The 21,320-nt window shown below is 34.2% G+C and overlaps 2 protein-coding genes across 7 annotated transcripts; both read right to left on the reverse strand.

The window, feature by feature from the left end:
* Positions 1-262: 262 nt before the first annotated feature.
* On the reverse strand, positions 263-10,642 carry LOC107899144 (WD repeat-containing protein 48). Of its 6 annotated transcripts, none has more exons than XM_041098863.1 (19): positions 10,259-10,642; positions 9,797-9,855; positions 9,515-9,624; positions 8,526-8,684; positions 8,146-8,211; positions 7,966-8,055; positions 7,486-7,791; positions 7,281-7,378; positions 6,736-6,771; positions 6,515-6,635; positions 5,389-5,625; positions 4,947-5,042; positions 4,811-4,876; positions 4,611-4,649; positions 4,382-4,516; positions 3,922-4,283; positions 1,154-1,247; positions 715-903; positions 263-502 (listed from the first exon to the last, which is right to left on the reverse strand). In XM_041098863.1, the coding sequence occupies exons 3-19, from the start codon at positions 9,611-9,613 to the stop codon at positions 404-406; spliced, it is 2,292 nt and encodes a 763-aa protein (XP_040954797.1). In that variant the 5' UTR covers positions 9,614-9,624; positions 9,797-9,855; positions 10,259-10,642; the 3' UTR covers positions 263-403. The 6 variants fall into 6 exon arrangements, 5 of the variants coding, with proteins under 5 accessions (XP_040954797.1, XP_016680257.2, XP_016680259.2 ...); XM_016824768.2 differs by having other exon boundaries at positions 8,526-8,687; XM_016824770.2 differs by lacking the exon at positions 9,797-9,855 and having other exon boundaries at positions 8,526-8,648.
* A 3,201-nt stretch (positions 10,643-13,843) lies between these two features.
* Positions 13,844-20,634, reverse strand: LOC107899145 (serine/threonine-protein kinase EDR1). Its single transcript, XM_041098864.1, has 13 exons — positions 20,035-20,634; positions 18,547-18,969; positions 18,048-18,151; positions 16,720-17,972; positions 16,374-16,414; positions 16,039-16,107; positions 15,775-15,875; positions 15,560-15,638; positions 15,379-15,477; positions 15,170-15,238; positions 14,999-15,048; positions 14,249-14,425; positions 13,844-14,157 (listed from the first exon to the last, which is right to left on the reverse strand). Exons 1-13 carry the CDS (start codon positions 20,473-20,475, stop codon positions 14,022-14,024), a joined length of 3,042 nt encoding a protein of 1,013 aa, XP_040954798.1. The 5' UTR covers positions 20,476-20,634; the 3' UTR covers positions 13,844-14,021.
* Positions 20,635-21,320: the final 686 nt, after the last annotated feature.

Raw genomic sequence — 21,320 nt, forward strand, 5'->3', positions numbered from 1 at the left:
AGCCTGATAGATATACGATAGAATACAGTTCAAACACTAGTTAAACAGAGAGCCTACCATGGATATCCAACGGGCAAATATTCTCAAAGAGAAACTATATGATGTTAATCCACGGATCAAAATGAAGATACAATGATTCCATTTTAAATTGACAGAATTAACAGGGAAGAATTGAATTATCAGCAGGCTTCCTCTCAAAAAATCGAATTACCCTCCCCCTTTTTCTTTCCAAAACCAAAATGAAATAAAACAAAAAACAAAGTGATACAAGTTTCCTGCTTTTATCATATGACGAATAGTGTTCCCTGAAGAATATACATCAATGTATGTTTTTCTATAAAGAGTAATATAGGTCACTTAACTAACATGTATAAGTCGCAGCTGACTCTCAGAACTCAACAAATCACCTGCCTTGAATAACTCTATAATTAAGTACCAAATCCTCGGGTTTCTTCCATATGTAAGCCCGCACAGTAGCTAAGCTCATATCAGGAGATAATACCTGGAACAGATAGTAAACAGATAAAAAAAAAGGGGCCAGCATACTGTGATTGAACTTGAACTAACAAGTTGGTCTAAAATTATTTTTCTATGTTGATTTCAAATTCCACAGATTGAAATATTGGTGAGAGAAAATGAGGAAAAAGTCACACAACTTTGACAGATATGCTCTTAGCCAATGGCATTTTAGCATTCAACAAGCAATTGACTTGCCTGATTATTGCATAAAATCTCAACAGAAGGCCGAAGCTTTTGCCTTGGCTTCAATCCAGACCGAAAAGATCCATCTCCAACTGCCGAATGCTGCAATTGTCCTCCAATTCCAGGAGCAAATGTTCCAATAGTATTTAAATTATCAATTGGTTTGTCAAGCACCATCTTTTCTTTGACATAATTAATAACCTACAAAACCACAACAGAGTGAATGTAGTCTCATCAATATACTGTATATGCGCCCAAAAATAACATTTTTAATAACCTAACAGTGTTCGGACCCTTATTCCTTCTGTGCTCCGAAATATGAATTTATTCTAGAGTATTTACCCGAGTGATCTAAATCAGTATAATAACGACATTTGCTACCTTGCACAATCAAATTCCATGCAAAAGAAATTGTCTTTTGCAAGTACTACAGAAAACCAAATAGACCTACCTTTTGTATTCTCAATATACGCGGTGCACTCAACTTCCCCTGTGTGAGGATCTGAACAGCTGAACCTTCACATGGATGAAGGTAGAAGCTGCACCTGAAAAAATGAAAAGGGAATTCGTCAAGAGAGAGAAAGGGAGAAAGGACTGGAAGACACCCTAGTGAACACCGGATAAATAAAATATGGGGAAACAAAGGGATGTTGACTAGTATTTAGTAAAAATAGTATCAATAATGCTCATTATTAGGGTCTGATATCATGCTTTGTGATAATTTCTTGTTTTTACGATTTTAGCAAGATTAAATAGAGGCTATTGTAACTAATAAAAAGTATGGAAAAGAATGAAGTTTTTTTCTCAAAAATTCTCTCCCTTCCTTGGCAAATTCTTTTTCTCCCAAAATCTCTCTTTCTCTGCAAAGCATAAGATCTTATTCTAAAGCATTCCTAAAAGAGGGAGAAGGGGGGGGGGGATGAAACCTCTCAAATCAGCCATTGCAAGTAGAAGAGGTGACATCCTACTTGAGAACCTCCATAGCATAAAAATATACTTATATGAGTGCTCTCAATGCTAGACACAAGAAAACCAGTGTGTGGATTCTGGATTCAGGGGCATCAGATCATGTGAGATGAGACTGTGTTTCATAAATATAATCCTTGTCGTGATAATGGTGGAAAGTGCTGATGGGTCTCTTTAAGGTGGCTGGTACAAGTTCAGTTATTGTCTCAAGGATATAACTCTTGATTCAATAGCATTTGTGCCAAATCTTGATTGCAATATGCTAGATATACATAAGATTACAAGAGACCCTAATTGTGTTGCTAAATTACTCCCAAAATGTGTGAATTTCGAGTCTTGGACTCGAGGAAGACAATTGGCTATGCTAGGATGTGGATGGGCCTCTACCTTCTCAAAGTTGATGTCCCAAAAAGGCAATCTCAAAAACCAACTTGTGCGGCTTCATCAGCTTATACCAACAAGGGATGGTGCAATAATGTTGTGGCATTACCGATTAGGTTATTTGAATTTCAAGTATCTAGAAAAAAGGTATCTCAACCACTCAACAAAAATATGCTCCTGATCTATTGAAAGAAACATGGAGGCTTAGGTGCAAACCAACAGACACCTTCATGGATCTTGCTAACAAGATGGAAATAGAGTATGGATCATATTTGATCCAATTGAGAAGCATCTAGAACCTATGGATCATATCCTTAAATATCTAAATGGAAGTCCTAGCAAAAGAACATACTCAAGAAAATATCAAACAGAGATGTCAAACATACACAGATGCTGATTGGGCTAGTTCCATGATAGACTGAAGATCAACCATCTATTGTGACACTTTTTCTATAGGGAGCCTGACTACATAAAAAACCAAGAAGCAATCTGTCACAGCCACAAACAATAGAAAGCTGAATTTAAAACAATATCACATGGCATTTGTGAGGGAATATGGTTAGAACAAATGTTGAATGTATTAAATATATCTACAGGAAATTCCATGAAACTTTAAAATGATAATAAGACAATAATAAGCATTGCCAAAAACCCCATTCACCGTGATCGAACTGAACACGTGAAGATTGATCGCCACTTCATCAAAGAGAAGATAAAAAAAAAATGAATTCTTAGACTAGTTGATATTGGACCTTTTGAGAATCACACCCCAAAAGCTAGCTATTAAGGTTGGAGAGCCTACATACATATAAACCCCACAAGGAAGCCTCATGCGTCCCTATGTGGGATACAAATTCAAACCTTACAATTCCATACATATCAATCCACCACGCTCCGCAATTCCAATCCCTACATGGATTAGCTTTGTGCTAGCTTATTCTAGCCTCAGACCTACACTACACTACCAATGTCACCATCTATCACATTATTGCAATTAAAACGCATGAGGACTAGCTAAGTCTGATACCAATTAATATGGACCTTTGGAGAACCACACCCAAAAGCTAGTGATTGAAATTAGAGAGCCTATGTCCATATAAACCCTACTAAGAAATCCCATACTTTGCCCCACAGCTTGCAGTTGAGTACATATCACTAGTCTATATATTTCCGTGCCACCAAACTGGAAACAATCTTACAAAGGCATTATGTTGAAATATTTTTGAGAACTTTAAGTCCAAGCTGGACGTGATAAATATTCATAACCCAACGTGAGAGGAAGCGTGGGAATCAAGGGACATTGACTAGTATTTATAAAAATCTTTTAGGAGCACTTATGTTGATTGAGGTTTGGTAAAGATGCTTTTGTAATAATTTATTTACTAGTGGTTGGTAAAGATAATTTAAGAGTAATTGTTGCATTTTATAATAATGCCCATTATTAGGGCCATATCAAGCTTTGGAATAGTTTCGGGTTTTTAGGGTTCAATCAAATATAAATATAGGCTATTGTAACTAAGAAAAAGTACAAAAATAAAAAATAAAGATTTCTCTCTCAAAAATTATCTTTCATTCTCTCCCTCAAAAAACTCTTTTTCTCCAAAATTTCTCTTTCTCAACAAAATTCATATTATCCACATGGTTCTTGATGTCAAGCAACAATGTATAGGAAGCACATTTCCTTTTTCTAATTCAAGAGAAAAGCAGATGTCCACAAGAAAAGTATCAATGAATAAGGACTAAAGGCTATAACAAAACAAAAACATAGAAAGCTAACACTTCTAATTAAGTTCATCTCTGTGTAGCAAGCCTATTGACAAAAAGAAGTTGACCAATAAGCGAAGGAAAGTTTAATGAGGTTACAGAAGTTACTTGGTGTTCTCTCGTGATGGGAGCTGATTATTCAATACACAATCCAAAACCCACCATGGGAAGTCCTTCTCATCCTCAATACCATCCAATTCAGTAATTTTCTTTCTCCAAGGACCTCCTTGAGAACCTTCAGTGATAATTGAAGGAGGGGAAACTGTAGACAACTCAAAAGGAGGATAGACTGTCGAGTCATTAAGAGCATTTCCATCAACCTCAATTCTCGAATGAGCAAGACTTCTTGGAGTAGTATCTTTTCTTGATAAAACATTTCCATTAGCTGGAGTCTGCAAGCCAAGTCTTTGCCTTCTTTTGGTCATCCAATGAGCCAACAGACCTTTAAGGGTTTCCCGGCCTAGATTAACCTGCCAAAGACAGTCAAAACCAGATGAATGCAATAATCACAGATTTCTCACATATACTACATCAAAAGATTGCCACAATCAATGGAAAAACCTAATACCTTATCATCCTCAGACTTGCCAGTTATATTCAGATCAGCAGAATACATCTCTGCAGAAAAACATTGGGGTGTGTCCAAATGAACAGACAAGCTTCCAAGTCGGGCATCCACAGTGAACCATGAAGGGATGCTTACCTAGAATGGTTTTAAACAAAAATCAAGAGTAAATTCCAAAATGAAAATTGAATTATATTGAAATGACTTAACTTCAAATAAATAGTTACCGCACCATCTCAAACAACTGCTCCTTTTTCTCATCAAACGCGACCTGGGCATTGAAATTAAAGAAATATATAAATGCATACAACTAAAGACATAACGGTGCATGTACAAGTGCGTTTATGTGCACTCAACCTGAAAGTGAAAGCAAAGGGCAATCCACTTCTACTCAAGAAAGAAAGATGGAAAATGAGGAAGAATCTAGTTCACCTGTCCATAGTCCTCGATCACAATACCCTTGATTATATCCCAGAGCTTTACTGAACCAGCAGTATCCTGTTAAAGAAGCATAAATATAAAAAAAATGGAACTAAAACCGAACAAATATAGGTACTGCCACATTTACCTTAGTCAATACATCCCTTCTGTTATTTAAAATTTCATGCTGAACTATTGCTGGAGTTCCAGGAATAGTAAAGATTGGCTCTTTATAAACAGGAGCCTGCCAATACCCAATAATGTCTGAACATCAGTAAAGGGAAAGGGATAGACAATCAATGTTACAACAAATTCCACAGACAGCCAAACTTCAAAGAGATATCCATTAAAAAAATTAATAATAAACCAGAACAGTCATGGTTCATGAAAGAAAGTCTATTACTCGTTCTGTGTTTTCTAGAGGTTGGTTGAACAAGAAACATATGAAACAGAACCATTAACAGCTCAGTGGGAAGCATCAAATTCACTAAAATGCAAGTATATAAGCAGAGATTTTTTATGATAAGTGAAGTGATTTGCTGTAATTTCAAACACATAAACATGAGTACATACACAGACACTATACTTACTGGGGCTGTCCCTTCTAAAGAAACTCTTGCCCTCGAGAAAGACAAGTTTCCAGCCAAGAATGAACCACCTCTTTGAAAGACCTTCTGAGGATTTTGTCCTTCAGCAGGCCATCTATGAACTGAAGAATCTGTTGTTGCAACCCAAATACTATCATCATCCAATGCCAACTGCAAAATTGGGTGTTCCTTTTTGCAAAGCAATATACTTTCTCTTGTTGTCAAGTCTGTCAAATATAACTGATGTAGGTAGAAAAGTAAGCACAAGTTGTGAGTTGAAGCTAAATGTTAGAGGTAAAAGACAAGGATGACAGGAATTGTCAAGATCACTAACCAAAAATATTTAGATGTTTGGCCTTTATTTGACATCATAATGATTTAGAAGTTATTTAAGCTAAAACAGACATTATCAAGTCTTAACATTAAATTTCATCCAGTTAAAGTTACAAAGTTTTATTTCGTTTGTTGGTTCATTAATTTGGTAATTTTAACATTTACAGGAATTGAAAATTTTGATGGTAGGAATCATATTTACTTGAGTTTTCCTTATTAGGTTTTTATTCATTGTTTAGATGATGTAATTTTACCAAGTCAAACTTGAAAGTTTCCTACTTCGCATCACATGTCTTTGTATGAATATCATTACTTGAACTCCATAAATTGGCATGATTAACTTCATTTACTAAAAAATAATTGTATGAGAACTGCAGCAGCTGTTGTGCCAATCCTTGCCCTAGTGCAAAGCTTAAGAAATTCTAGATGCGAAGCCTATAACTTAATTCTTCTTCTTACTATATTATTTCAGGCATTGGCTTCAATCTTACACCAACCTTAAATCCTTCTAACACCACTCACGCGAATTCATTATCAAATTAAACCCTTAACCATTAAATTAACACCTGTGAGTACTGTTAAAAGTAGCAGCATATCCCAATCTAAATCCCATTACCAAAACTCGAAACCCCTAATTATTATTGTAATTTCCAATCCTTTAATCTAAATCAAGCCTGAAATAGTAATCAGCCATAGCCCTACATCAGCACAAACTACTAGTCAATTTTCATATCGAAACATTAGCAAAAAAGATAAACATGTCCACCAAATAGGTTTGGCATGAATATGTACTTACAGAAAGATCTCTACCACCACTGTAAACATGACCAAATGTTGGGGTGCTTGCAAGTGCCCAAACAGAATCTGTATGCACCGCATAAGAGTGCACGCAACGTTGCTGACCAAGATCCCATAGCCTACAAAATAGAATTAGCCATTTAAAAGGCAATGCCTTAGATTCTATATGGTCAAAAATGGCATGTGGCTATATAACAGCTAAACCAACAAATTGTGTACCTGATCATAGAATCAGAGGACCCAGATAAACAATATCTGAAAGAAAACAAAATATCTGTCAAAAACATCACTGGTTAAATAAATAGAGCAGAAGAGCATGCAACCAAATAACAGAATTCACCAGAAGAAATCAAGGGAATGACCCATCATACAACAATAAACTTCTAGATATGTCCAAAGAAAATTATTCATTCCAATTTCACTAGAAAGCAATATTGCAGTTGAAAACAAATGCAGACAAGTACATCTGATCTACATACAGGCATAAGCCCATAACAAGGTTCAGTTTCCTCAGTTCACCCACCCTCGTTGTTCTCGAAATAGCATCCAGGGACAATTGGAAATGCACCAAAATTTTCCAATCAACCAACCAGTTTAGGCCAGTACTGACTGTTCCGCAGTTGCAAGATGAAGTATCAGACAAAAACAAATGCTTCTTGTAATGCATAATAAAGCTCCAAAAGTGTAAGGCCTCCAACTAACATCAAGAACTTTCTACTTCAAATCATAACTAAGGGCTGCAGAGCTGAATGTATTGCACCCACCTGCCAGTAGAATCCAGAAGGAGAGCCCTGGTGTTATCTATATGCCCTCTTAGCTTCATAGTCTTTGAACCAGTTCTTGGATCCCAAACTCGCAAAACCTATATGTAAGTGAGGTAAAGATAAGACAATCTCTTCCAAAATGTCATAGGTGGAGAGAAACATGTTATTGTCAGAAAACTTGAATTCGGTAAGAAGCGCAAACTACCTTCTCAGTTCCACCAGACACAAGAAGGGTTCCACTATCATTCATTGCCAATGCATAGACCGACTCTTTGTGGCCTTTGGCAGTGATGGGGACATATACATGACACTGCTTTGTGCTTGCATTAATGCTGTTATTTGAGCTAACTGTTCGCAAACTTGATATTGTTAATGGATTAGCAGAACCATTGATACCAATGGAACAATCATCTTCCATTACATCACTTGACTTTGAAAGTGGAGTAACCGCAGCTTCAATATCCCATATGAAAACCTCCCCACCAAGACCACCAGAAGCAACCCAATTGGTCTAAAAAGCATGACACTAAAAGAGAATCAGAATGTGACTTCTATAATCATAAATACCATACCTTGAAGCACAACCTATGCTGCCAAATTAAACACAGAACACTAACAATATAGCACTCAGAACCTTTCATCCATGCAGCTAATAAATTCAAAGAAAATTTTGCATAGAAATTACATTTTTTTCAGCTGCAGCTAAACATGTAACATAGTCAGAGTGTTGGCGGAGAGTCCTGGTACAAGTTCCATCAGACAAGCAATTCCATGTCTGGGTATAACCCAAGGAAAGAGCATATCAGTATTTGATGCTTAGTCAAAAAAAAAACAGCCAGAGGTACAGCATTAATTAATAGAAAACCTTCAGTGTGGTGTCTGAAGAGCAGGAAACAAGTGTACTGCCACCAGCTATTACAGTATCGTTTACCTGTATAACAAAAAAATTGTTTTATGCTCATTCATAACTTAGGCAGTAACAGAGATATATTATATATGTGTAAGATGATTGGATGGTGTATTCTGCTAACTGAAGGAAACAAAAGATAAAAGAGCTCTCAACATTTAAATTGACTATTGATGTAAGTGAAGTGCAATTTGATTATAAATAAATATACGGTTCTACTAGATCAAAAATTGAACACAAATTAAATCTTCACGACTTCTAACAGAAAGTTATCAGCTAAAGTATGTTGGTCATGCACATATCTAAAAGTAAACTGTCATAGGCAAAATAGAAGGTACCCAATCAACATGTGACTCAAATGTGGCAGAGCAAGTGGCAGCATCTTCACCCAGTGCCCATCTCTTAAGTGTGCCATCACGGCTTCCAGTGAAGAGATAGTTACATCCATCAGAGGCAGATGACTGTAGGACAGCTAAACAATTTAAGCCAGCACAATGCTGCTAGACAACATACCAAAGTGCAGAAACATCAGTGCCAAGCGACTATACCCAATATAAACCAATAAAATGGTTGAATACAATCCAAGATAATGGCTTTTTGCTTAGAATATAAACTGAATGAATAGCAGAATAATTCGATTTGATTGTACAGAAGATCCTAAGTTAATTATGGACATTTAATTAATATAAATAATTAATAACTGAGAACACAGGCATCATTTTCATTAAATATAACATACTTCCTAAGTGTAAAAAGCATCCAATTTTGACACTGGGCAGTACTAACTCAGAGAAGGAAGTTGACAAGTTTGACCCAAATAGATTTTAAAATGAAAAGTTTATAGGCATAGCAAATATACAATAAGCATTGCTTACTCAATATGATGAAAAGCAATTTAGCATGATATTAGAGATAAACACAAGGATACAAACAAAAAGGCATAGATACCCAAATGGTTATTTTTCTCAATCTTATACTATGGACAACCCATAAATTGTGATGCCCCCACATAAGAATACACATATAACAAACACAAGCTTTCTAGAATTTTATATATTCATTTATAGTTAAGGTTACCAGGAAACAGACTAAAAATACAGACTAAGAATCCTGATAAAATCTAAAAAATGCAGAAACACCAATAAACTAAAATATAGCATTATAGTGAAATACAAAGATAAACAAACTAGGAACATAATAAAATCTAAATAAGCAAGTTCCTTGAGAATTCCAAAAACACATCAAGGAAGACTACTTGTCTACTTCAAAAGAGGGGGGGGCGGAAGGAAAAATATGAAGGGATTTTTAAACCATAAAAAGAAATCACCTTTGTGTCATTGGCATCACTCAATACATAGGTCAGTCGCTTTTCCTTACGTGGGCGGTTAGAATTGCCATTGTTTGCTGCACTGCCCACTCGATGCATTGCAGTGAACTCTACATTATCAGTCAAGTGAAAATTTAAAACTTTACCACCTTCAGTGTGGCTAAATACTAGAATCTTTGAATACAATAGATTAAGTAGATAACCTATCTTGTGCAACCCTAAACTCAATTAAACAAGGACAAAAGTACCTCAAATTTACCAAAATAGACCACAGGTATCTACCTTTAACTGGTAATTAATATTTCTTTAAAATAAAATAGTTGCAACCCTTCCACATGATTCTGTCAGAAAAGATTCGATCATTCAATGAACACACAATTAAACTCTAAATTAAAGCCAAATTTCGTCTCAAATTGTCAATTAAATATACTAAATATCGTAGCAGCTTAAAAGTTACTACAACCTTAACCATTTCAACTAAGAACTAACATTTAGATTCTCATCGAAAATTCAAACAAAATAGACCTAAATGATCAAACAAACCAATTAACGCCAAAAAATGATCAAAGAAATACTACAGATTCAACAATCTTCCCTTAAAACTAAAAATTTAAAAAAAAAGTCAACTAAAATAAATTCATAGAGAAACAAACTAAAAAAGATCGGTGAGAACGTGAGAAGTCAATGATCGGAGAGAGATTATTAAAAAATAAAATGAGAAAAGAAGTGAAGCTTTGAACTTACCGAAGGAAAAAGAAATCAAACACGTCGATGAAAATCAAATGGTCAACAGAAAGATATTAAATTAAACCCTAAAAAGAAAAGAATTGGTGCGAAATTTGACAGCGTTTTCTTGATATTGATATTGATCTTTTTTCCTTTAATGCTAAAAAATGAGGGGAGAAATCTTTATAGAAAAACTAAACGGGAAAACTGCAAACTTAAAAAGAAGTCAAAAAGGAGTAGAAGTCTACAAGAGGAGTGGGACTGTGGGCTGTAGGCTTTTTTATAAAAATATACAAAACTTTTGATTATTTATGAAAATGACCCATTTTAAGTAAATAACCCGTTTTGAACATAAAACTCCGGTTCGCTGTTGTGATTGGCGGCACCACCTATCGCAACCATCCAATGATTGGCCTGTGGAATTATGATTTCTTTGGATGTCGTCGTTGATATTGACGGCAACAGTATGTGTATTTGTAGACCCACTTAAAAATATGGGTATTATGAGAAAAAAGAAAAAAATTATAGTTTAATGGGTGCCGCTGACACTCATTCGAATATTTTTTTTTTTAAAAAGCGAGGCTAAAATGAAAAAAATGGACAAAAGGAAACTGGAAAAAAAGAGAACGAAATCGGAAAGAAAAAATTAATGATGAGAGGACAAGAGAGGGGTAATGATGACGGAGGATGGAGGGAGAAGATGAAAGGCGTTTACTTCTCCGTCTTCTTTCCTTCCTAAGGTGCATCCTTTTCTCTCCCCTTTACTTTAGTTTCTTTTCTCTTCACCTTTTCGTATATTCTTTCTCCGTTGCATTCATTATCTCCTTCTTTAATTTCCCCTTTTGTTTTTTTCGATTCCAAACTCTCTTTTTTTTACTTTTTTTTCATTGTTTCATGGAAGATCAAATTGGTTCAAGTTCAAGAGAAGTTACAATATTCAACATGCTTTTCATTCTTGGAATCTCCATTCTTCGTTCGTTGTTTTTTCTTCCCTTCTACTCTTCTCTTCAGCTTTTCTCTTTTCTTTGTAATTGAAGTCATATTGGATTTTGAGGGTTTAAAACAAGCATACATTTTAGGTTTAATTTTTTTTATATTAAAAAAACTAAAATTCTTTTTAAAAAATATTTTTTCTGACCGGTGCCGTTAAGAACAGCGGTGACACCAAAAGAAATTAATTTTTAATTTTACGGGCCAATCATTGGGTGATTGTGATAGGTGGGGTCACCAATGGCAATGGCAACGCCAATGTTTACTATTCAAAATAGGTTATTTAGGTACATGATTTTCAGGACGAGTAATTTACCTGTAGGCTGTAGGGACCATGAAAAATCTAGTAATTCAAACAATTAAAAAAAAGTGATTATCGAATCTAATTTATTTATTTATATTTAATTCATAATTACTTCTAATCTATATCTATTTTTTTATTTAATTGTTAAATTAACAAAAGCTTAGTATTTTTTATTTAAAACTCTATCACATGCGTATGCGGAGAGGCGAATCCATAATTTATATCATTTTGGAAGAGATTAAACAAAAAAAGTTCAAATTTAGGTGACTAAAAGTGCAGTTTTACTATACATTAATTTATACTTTATTTATTTATAAGGGGATTGAATTGGAAAGTTTTCATTTGGGGAAAATGCAATTTCACTATGTACTAATTTATAGTTTCTCCATTTATAAGAGGACCAAATTGAAAATTTTTCTTTTTTGAGAGAGCCAAGGCCTCTACAGACCCCTTTAGATTCTCCCTTTGAAAACTACATATTTAAAGCACATGTTATAAATAATAAAACGTATGGTTTGAAATCAATTAATACTGACATATGAAATATGTACGATATTAAAATGAAAAAATAGATTAAATCATGAATAAAATAAAATTTAAACACGTAAATATATCATATTAAAAAATATTAAGTAAATACAATTATTTATTGTGGTGTTGTCATCAATCTTGAGTTAGTATTAAATTGACTTGTGAATACCAACTCAATCAACAATATTATCAATACGTGTGTGGAAACTACCTGTTTAGAATGTAGAAGCTTGTTTAAAAATAACATATAACAAATAATAAATTGTTTGGTTTGAAACTAATTAATAATAAAAACACATGAAATATCTCTACTATTAAGTATCTAACTGAGTTGGTGTCACGAGTCAATCAGGCACCAACTCGATTAAGAAAATTACAAAAATATATTTTCGTATTTAAAATAAATTATATTATTCGATGGTACTTTTGTCATTTTATTAATAATATATATGCTTATAGAATAATTTGAACTCATGTCAATTATATTTCCGACTCCCCCAAAAAATATATAATTTAATTTTAACCCCTAAACTTCTGACTTCGACCCTGCCCCCTAAGTCTTATTTCTGGATATGCCACAGAAAAAGAACATTTGACTGTTAAAGTTTACCGCCCCTAATTTTTTTCAGTTAAAGCCACCACGTGTCACAACAACGCGTGATATGTGACAAAAAAAATAATGAAAATAAAAATAAATAAAATTTATCAAAATTTAATAAAAAAATATTAAAAATTAGAAAAAAATTATAAAATTATAAAATTATAAAAAATTGTAAAATTTTATAAAAATCATAAAAAATTCAAGGGTCTTTTTTATGCAATTTAAAATTTTAAGTATCCAATTGAGTGCAAAAAAAATAAGGGCTTAACTAAAAAATTTGAAAAAAAAATTTAAAAAAATTTGAAGACTTTTTACACCCTTAAGTTAAATAAAAACTAAAAAAATTAAACCCAAGCTAATCAAATTTTATCAAAGATTACATAGATTTCCATATAAGTTACGCTTTTATTTTGCAATGTTTACTTAACTTAAATTCATTGTTTAAAGTAGAGTGCATATAAATACAATATTATAAAAATCAAATATTGACAATTTTAACATGAAAAAAAATTAATTTAGCCTATAGGAATTATTAATAATATTATTTAAAATATAATAAACTAATATTAATATTTAAACACTTTTTAAAATAACATTCAAATAATTAATTCTAAATTCATTATACGTTTTTAAAATATTTTGAATTAATTACTTATTTGATTTTTTAGAAAATTCATCTAATATGCATAATTGATTCGTGCATCGCAATTGAATACAAACCAATTATATACCATAAAGTTAATATTCAAGTCAGTTATATACCATAAGGTTAGTTTTTAATGGGTTACACAATAAAAATTTATCACGTGGAAGGGAAAGGGAAAATAAACATTTGTAGAGGAAAAAATTGCAACATAAGCCCCTCTACTTTTTTTTATATAAATTTACATAAACCCCTCTACTTTTTTATATAAATTTAATTGGTTTTTTGCAAAGTTAAAAAATCTTTTTATGTTTATCCTATTTTTATAAATTAAATACACTATTAAAATACATATTTAGAAATATAAATAATGTTAAAATAAATGTTTATTTATTTATAATATTATTTATTTAAATTCAATCTAATATCAATTATCATATTTTTAAAATTAGACCTATACATTCTTATGTTTTAGTTTTTTAACCATATTATTAATGAAATGTTACAAAATTCATGAAAAATTTTAAGAAATAATTAAATGTAATTTGATTTAGATACAATTATCGCAGAAATGTCCAACATATTCTGTATCTACCATTTACACTCGAGTTCAAGTAACATGTATATATATATGTATATTCACGAAATATAAATAGAATACCCTCGTTGGGAATATTTCTTATTCACAATTGAAGAACAGAGACATTTGATTTCAGGGTGTAGAATTTACCGGAATCTGTTGTGACATAGGCAAGTTTGATTGGTCTTGATGGGAAGGGATAACAAGCCGCTGCAACGATCTTAAAGCTACAGTTAGCTCTGCGAACGAAGGTCGCAAACTTGGATCACTAAAAACAATGGAGGATATATATTAGACTCGATTTGTGTTGTAATAGAAATGTAGTTGTTAGTTTAAAGTTCAAGTGCCGGGCTACTTACGTTTGCCAGCATTGCCAGATTATCCTTGCAACTAAAGGATCAAGTTCCTTGGGAATGTCGAGGCGACGATTCTGGAAACCAACAGCACCCACAACTTGCATTGGATTCATTCCGCTCCAAGGTAGTCTCAGAGTCGCAATCTCCCAAAGAATGACTCCAAAGCTATAAACATCACATCTATACATCCAAAAAACACAAAAGAATGCATGTTAGTTTTAACCTTGCAGAGTTTACTAATTCCACAGCTTTAAAATCCATGAGTTTCTGCGAGAAAATAGCAGTCACTTTTTAACTTTAATCACTAATATTGAGTCATAGTAAAAAAACAATTAATGCAATTATATTCTATGTTACTTGGACTCAAGTGTGAGTTTATGATACGTTAGGTAACTTGCATGCATATGTTCAAATTTTCTCTGAAATTCTCTTTCATTTAGAAGACCCTTGGAGGGTCATATCTTCATACTCATGTCGAACACAAGTGTCGGACTCATGTAATTTAGAACAAAAATGAAAATTCGGAAAATTGATTATATGTAACCAAAAGGTGACACTAACAGCTTAGCATGGTGAATTTTGAACTGCTATGAAGATATGAAACTTTAAATTTTCTGATCTTCACTATATTTTCGGAAATCCAACAGATAATTGAGGAACCAGAGGGAAATGTTCATGGATTGATCAATCCTAGAATGAAGGGATTGAGCAATCCTAGAACGAAGGAGGATCGATGGAAGAGAAACAACTCACTTCTCATTGGAGGGCTCATTGCGAAGTACTTCTGGTGCCATCCATTCGGGCTAAAACATCGAAGGCAACTCTCAGTCAGAGAAATGAAGAAAGAACATAAATATAACAGAAGCTACATGTTCTCCCTATTTAACTTTATAATATATTGCACAGTAGGCCAAAGATACTGACCGTTCCTGCAGTTGATTTGGATGATAGGAAGGTATTATGCTTCAAGCGTGACAATCCAAAATCACAGACCTGCATTGTTCAGTTTAGCAATCAGAGGGTGCAGAGCAAGAACTCCACAGCAGCCATACTTAATTTCCTAATTCTTTTCCTTGAAAAGAATAAGAAACTTTAAGAAGCACAACAGAATTAAACATACAAACATCATTTACCTTAACAGTCCAGTTTTTATCAACTAAAAGATTAGGAGACTTCAAATCGCGGTGAACAATGGTAGGTATGCTGGCGTGTAGGCAATTCATGCCCCTAGCCTGCAAAATAAAAACAGATTTGAAATTTTATGGGGATGTGACATACTAAATAAAACAATTGCAGAAGCAATCAATTTCATACCACATCAAGAGCCATCTTAATTCTTTGCTTCTCATCAATTCGAGAATGAGGACGATGAAGAATCTTATATAAGCTTCCTCTGGAAAACCAAATAGCATTTGAAAATTTTAGATCTCAAAGTTTATCGACATGTCTGTCACATAAATGCATATGTATACTGGTAGTTGTAGACTGCCAACCTTGTATGTACTTTGCATATGAAGGCATAGACTTACCTTGGAAGAAACTCAGTAATGATAGACAGGTTTGGAGGGCGAGTAACAGCACCCATAAAAAGAACGACGTTTGGATGGCGCAGTCTACGCATTATTCGCACCTTAATTAGAGAGAAAAACAGAAACCAGGATCAGTGACTTGGACTGCCATGACCTTAGGCATGATGTTTGTCTTAAAATAAACTTAAAAAAACTAAAATATCTGAAAACTTATTTAACTAACTATCCTTTTAAGAGAGAGACAAATGCTCAAAAGTTGCTTACTTCTCTTTTGAACTCAGCCAAAGCATCACCTGAAAAATCCTGGTCTAGGAACTTCTTCACAGCAACCTCCTGTAGTTCAATAACCATTAGTCATACCAGCCCCAAAATTATAAACTAATTGATCTTTTAATTTGTAGTGCATAACATCATTTAGATAAAGTATATTTATGGTTCAGTACTGAGTTCAAAACAAGGAAAATAGACCTCGTTACTATGCTTTAGGCAAATAATTGTTAGACAGCTTGAAACCTGAATCCTCTAATACTAATTGGAGACAGCACAGAGTGAAATACAAGATGAAAACTGTGTTAGACTGCAGCAGAGTATATACTAACCGTGCCATTCCAATCCGCATGGTAGACCTCTCCATAAGAACCTATTCACACGAAAACAAAATTTACAAAACCTCCCAAAAATGGTAAAAATTCTTGCAAAGCAAGCATCAGAATTACTCAATTTAAACTCTCAAGATTTTCATAGGGAATAACAATAGCTCTGTTCTTTTTGTTGAAAGCTAATAACAATAGTTATTGAATATAAAACAAGGGGAATAAATCTTACATGGCAGGCACAATATGCAAGTATGACTGAATCAACATTTAGTTTATATGCAAAAATTGACCTATGCATAATAAGAGAAATTTCCACATGTAATGGACCTCAATAAGCCAAATCCGTTACCTAATCCAATTCTTTCACCAATATCCAAGTCTTCCCAAGGAATTTCGCATTCACCTACATCCACATCATCAAATAGTTGTTCAACCTTGCCTTTGCCAGAATCAAGTGATGAGCTAGGACTTTCAGGATCCTTCAATTTAAGGTTATTTTCCATATATCTCTCCTGGGTGTACTTTCTATGATTATAGAAACCAATCTCATTATCTTGCTCTTTAGCTAAATCCCCTGTTTTATTCTGTAAATCATGTCCATTCCTGAAATTATCTTCCCTAAAATTATTGTTTGCGTCCTCAACCAGTTGTGAACTATTAAACTGACTGGTAGTGGATGCCACAGATGAGCTAGTACCAGACAAAGAATTCTGGATTTTATTCTCTCTATTCAACATATCAAAGCGCCCAGGGGAGTTAAAACCGTGAGAGTAGACCTTTTCCGGTTTAGTAGAGCTAGTGGAAGCTGATGATGACTGACTAAAATCATTAGGTTTGCGACTGATTTTTGGAAAGAGGCCCTCCATATAATTGTACTCCTTTTTCTGAGGAACCTCATTATATACGGGTCGGTTCTTCCACATCAATGGTACTGGGGGTCGCGCCACAGCTACATTATTTCTCAGCCTCTGAAACTCGTCAACTTTGGTCTCTGTAGGTTTGATTTGCTGGGAAGTTTTGCTAGTCCCTTTTCTCTGGAATGGATTAAGATCTGCAAAAGGATCTTTTGGGTCCTCTTGACTACTCTGCCCATATGGCACTACATTAATGTTCATTCTCAGGCTATCAACTACATTGGCACCACGACTCCCTTTATTGACAGAAGTTCTAATGGCAGTCGAAGGAAGATGGTCCAACTGATTAGGGGTCACTCTATTAGATAATCCAGAGGAACTAACACCAGAATCAGCACTTGGACCTGATAATGAAGGTAATACTTCTGCAGTTCCAGGGATCACTCTATTAGATGATCCGGAAGAACTAACAGTAGAATCACCAGTTGGACCTGATAATGAAGGCAACACTTCTGCAGTTCCAGTACTTGACCCCCAATTGATGGGCAGACTACCGTTGATCACAGGGTGCTGACTACTACCCTCAATGCTAGATGGCTTTGCTCTTGAATAACCATTATCAGACGACTGAAGAGTTGGGATATTGCTAATAATTGGATTGTATGGCTTAAAAGTAGCATCTTTCGCACTTAAAATATCAGCAGGTATAAGTGTACCAGGAGCTGCCATTAGATCAACCAAAAATTCCCTGGAGATTCAAAAACACAAGATTAGACCTAAATAGAAGTAAAGATTAAGTTAAGAAAGAAGCACAAGCTATAACCTTTGATCCTCAAGTTTTATTATATTTACAGCATCATCCTCAACACCAGTATAGTGGCTGCCTTTTACCAGTATACAAGGTAACCTTATGCTATCTGCCAACACCTACATTAAAAGGACAGATAGAAAATAAATATAAACTTTGCACATAGCCCTATTACAAAATTATGAGCACCAGGAGTGGCCACTAAAAGAACAAAGATAAATCAAGGCAATTTTGTCTCCAGAACTTAATAGCTAAATATTAGAACCTGAGGCAAAGGCATAGCCCTGTTTATTATCATGACCCCTTCAGAGGGTCAGTCCTGCAAAGAATGAGTTTTAATCCCAGCCCATGAAAAAATTCAAGGGTTTATCCTTAGAAATTGCATAGAGAAACAGCCATAAGTCAACAGAATAGCATATGATTATTTTGAACTCAATTTTTTTATACTAGGCATAACTGGAATAACCATATCAGAACAGGCACTGAAGTCATTCTCAAAACTTCAAAAATTAACCTTGAAGAGTAAAGCACGGTGCCGAGACAGGCCTATATTTATGGAGCCAATGGGGAACACACTTGTATGAAGAGATGTCCTGAGCTCTGTGCTTCTTTCCATCCATCTAGCCAAGATTATATTAGCATCTTTAACAGGTCCACCCATATTTCCCGTTACAAGTTCAGCAAGCCGTTGAACTAACACATCAATATTGGTAGCAGGGCAATCTAAAGTAATACAACGTGCAATTTGCAACAACTCTTCTAGGGCTGGGTCAATTGTTCGATTGACAATTACAACTTCAAAGCCAGAATTCCCGAGACTTTTTTCAAGATCAACAAGAGATGGCATTTTTTCTTGAAGTTTTGAATCTGTGGAGAGCCCATATACATCATAAAAACCATCCCCCACTCTTTCCTCGTAATCAAGCACATTGTATTCCTGGTGAATAAAAGCAATCCAACCAGTCAATCCAAATTGAATAACTCAAGAAATAGCAAGACATGCAAGAACTCTATGTAATAGAGAGTTATTGCATCACTTCTTGTACACTGAAAGTAGCTAAGTCCTTTTATTTTTTATTTAATTATAAACCAACGAGAACATGACAGGAAGAAAAGACTCATTCAGTCCAAATTGTCATAATATAATTCCAAACAGTAAATTGCTAAAATTCCCTAGGCAAGTGTCAATGGAATACTAGTTATAGAAGTTGTCAATGTTTCTGGATTAAACAAATTTCAGTGGTCAAAAGATTGAAAGAAATAGCAAGACAACCTGTGTAAAGACCAAAACACCAAACATCAACTAAAGCAAAACAAGCCAGACAAAAAGGTCATGACTAAGAGCACTAGAAACATATTCTCAAATACCCTTCAAATTTATTCCCTTCATCTTATAAAACGGTTCCTATTAACATTATTACCTTCAATCTCCAAGCTAAGTAATAACTGCTGGAGCTTCATTCATAGACGCCAGAGCTTCATTCAAACTTTTCCCACAAGAATTCACCATATATAAAAATCTAAAATTCAAATTCAAACCATAGTTTGGCCTAACCAATCACGAGAGCAACTAAACATCCCAAATTCTAGCCTATTCACTTTACTGGATTCAACACATGCATTTTCAACCCTCAAAATGGCAAAGCAAACGAAGACAAATAAAATACCTTACTCAAAACCAAAAATTCCTAAGAAACTATCAACACCGAAGTGGTAGATGCCATTTCCAGATTCTCACCTGAAGCTAAGTAATGTAGCACATCACTTTTAACTCAACTAACCAAAAAAGAAGCACATACCCCTCCCCCCCAAATTGAAGCTAATTCAAAACAATTCCCTCTAGTTCAGTATTGTAACTTGCCCAAACCAAACAGTCCAAAAATGCAATCACGAGAGCCAACTAAAACACTCACAACTCAAGCTCAATCAATCCATTCAATTCACTAAATTTCCAATTTAAACTTAGAAAAATGATTAAAAACGAAAACGTAAAAATGCTTACCCAATACTTCCTGGCCAAAACCTCAGCTGCCACGTCATCCTTATCCCTCCCGAACCCTAAATCCATTCCATGATGATTCCCTAAGCTCAAAAGCGTCGCCGCTCGGATCTGATCTTTCTCCGGATCCTCGGAATTAGAAGCACTGATCGCCAATGCTAACTGTACCTGAAACTCTTCCTCTGACAACATATAGTCCAACGCTCGATTGTTCGCAGCTGATGGCGTACTCAAACCAATGCTCGACAGTAACGGCATCGGCGTCGTGTTCACCGGCGATGATGACGTAGTGGTTGTAGAAGTACTCATCAGAGCATTTTCGGACATCGAGCGTTGATGATCGGTGGCGCATGACGGCGATGGCGACGGAGACGTGTCGGCTGTCGAAGCTCGATTATGTTCGTGATTGCTTCCTATGTGTAACTTCTTAAAAATGTGCTTCATTTTTCCCCCTTTTTTTCCTTTTGTTATTTTTCACTTTCTTTCAGTTTCCCACACTTTCTCGCATTTTCTCTCAGTTTCTTTTATTTTAATTTTTTTAATTTTTTTATTTTTTTAAAGGGTCATGTAATAAAAGGTGTTGTTAAAAGGAGGGAAAACTTAGCAAATGGTATAATAAGCCTTAGCGGGTAACTAATAATAATAAGGATTGACTTTCAGAAATATCTACGAAACTGCCATTGGCAATCATCACCACACGCGCTTTCGGTTGACGATGTCCGAATGAAGCATCCAATGCAGCTGGACACGTGGATATTAGGTACCACGTCACTTGTGGGCTCCACTGATTTTTAAGATTGTGTTTGACTAATCATTTTTCCTCTTAAAAGGAACAATCTATATAATATATATATCTATACATGTCCTTGTAAATCACGAATTTAACTCATCCTATTTTAATTTAGTTATTTTAGTATTTATATTTTTTAAAATTTAGAATTTTAGTTTTGACCTAATTATTAATTGTTAAATTCGTTAAATCAATTTTGTTAAATAATAGCTATTAATAATATGATTTTTTTAATATTATGTAAAAATAAAAATTAATATAATATTACAAATGTTATAATATATTTATAGTATAAAATTTTAAAAATAATAAAACTTAATTTGAAATTGACCCTACGACAGACATGAAATAAATACATAATCTCTGGCTCAAAAACTCAATTCAAGATTTATTTATTTTGAAAACAAAACTTAATTTGAAATAAAATTTGTATTATTAAACTTGCTCAATTGGATGCATTTTTTAAATAAATAGATAAGGTCGATTTATTCTTAACTTC

Source organism: Gossypium hirsutum, chromosome D08 (genome assembly GCF_007990345.1).
Source record: "Gossypium hirsutum isolate 1008001.06 chromosome D08, Gossypium_hirsutum_v2.1, whole genome shotgun sequence".
Lineage (NCBI taxonomy): Eukaryota > Viridiplantae > Streptophyta > Magnoliopsida > Malvales > Malvaceae > Gossypium > Gossypium hirsutum.

Coding starts and splice junctions, on each gene's coding strand:
- LOC107899144 (XM_016824767.2), bottom strand. CDS start 9,613: ATGCATCGAGTGGGCAGTGCAGCAAACAATGGCAATTCTAACCGCCCA. Junction 7,379..7,485: donor TGTCTGGTGGAACTGAGAAG/GTAGTTTGCGCT, acceptor ACTTACATATAG/GTTTTGCGAGTTTGGGATCC. Junction 6,772..7,280: donor CTTCTGGATTCTACTGGCAG/GTGGGTGCAATA, acceptor GTTTTCTTTCAG/ATATTGTTTATCTGGGTCCT.
- LOC107899145 (XM_041098864.1), bottom strand. CDS start 20,475: ATGAAGCACATTTTTAAGAAGTTACACATAGGAAGCAATCACGAACAT. Junction 15,639..15,774: donor ATTACTGAGTTTCTTCCAAG/GTAAGTCTATGC, acceptor TTGGTTTTCCAG/AGGAAGCTTATATAAGATTC. Junction 14,426..14,998: donor AATGAGCCCTCCAATGAGAA/GTGAGTTGTTTC, acceptor TTGGATGTATAG/ATGTGATGTTTATAGCTTTG.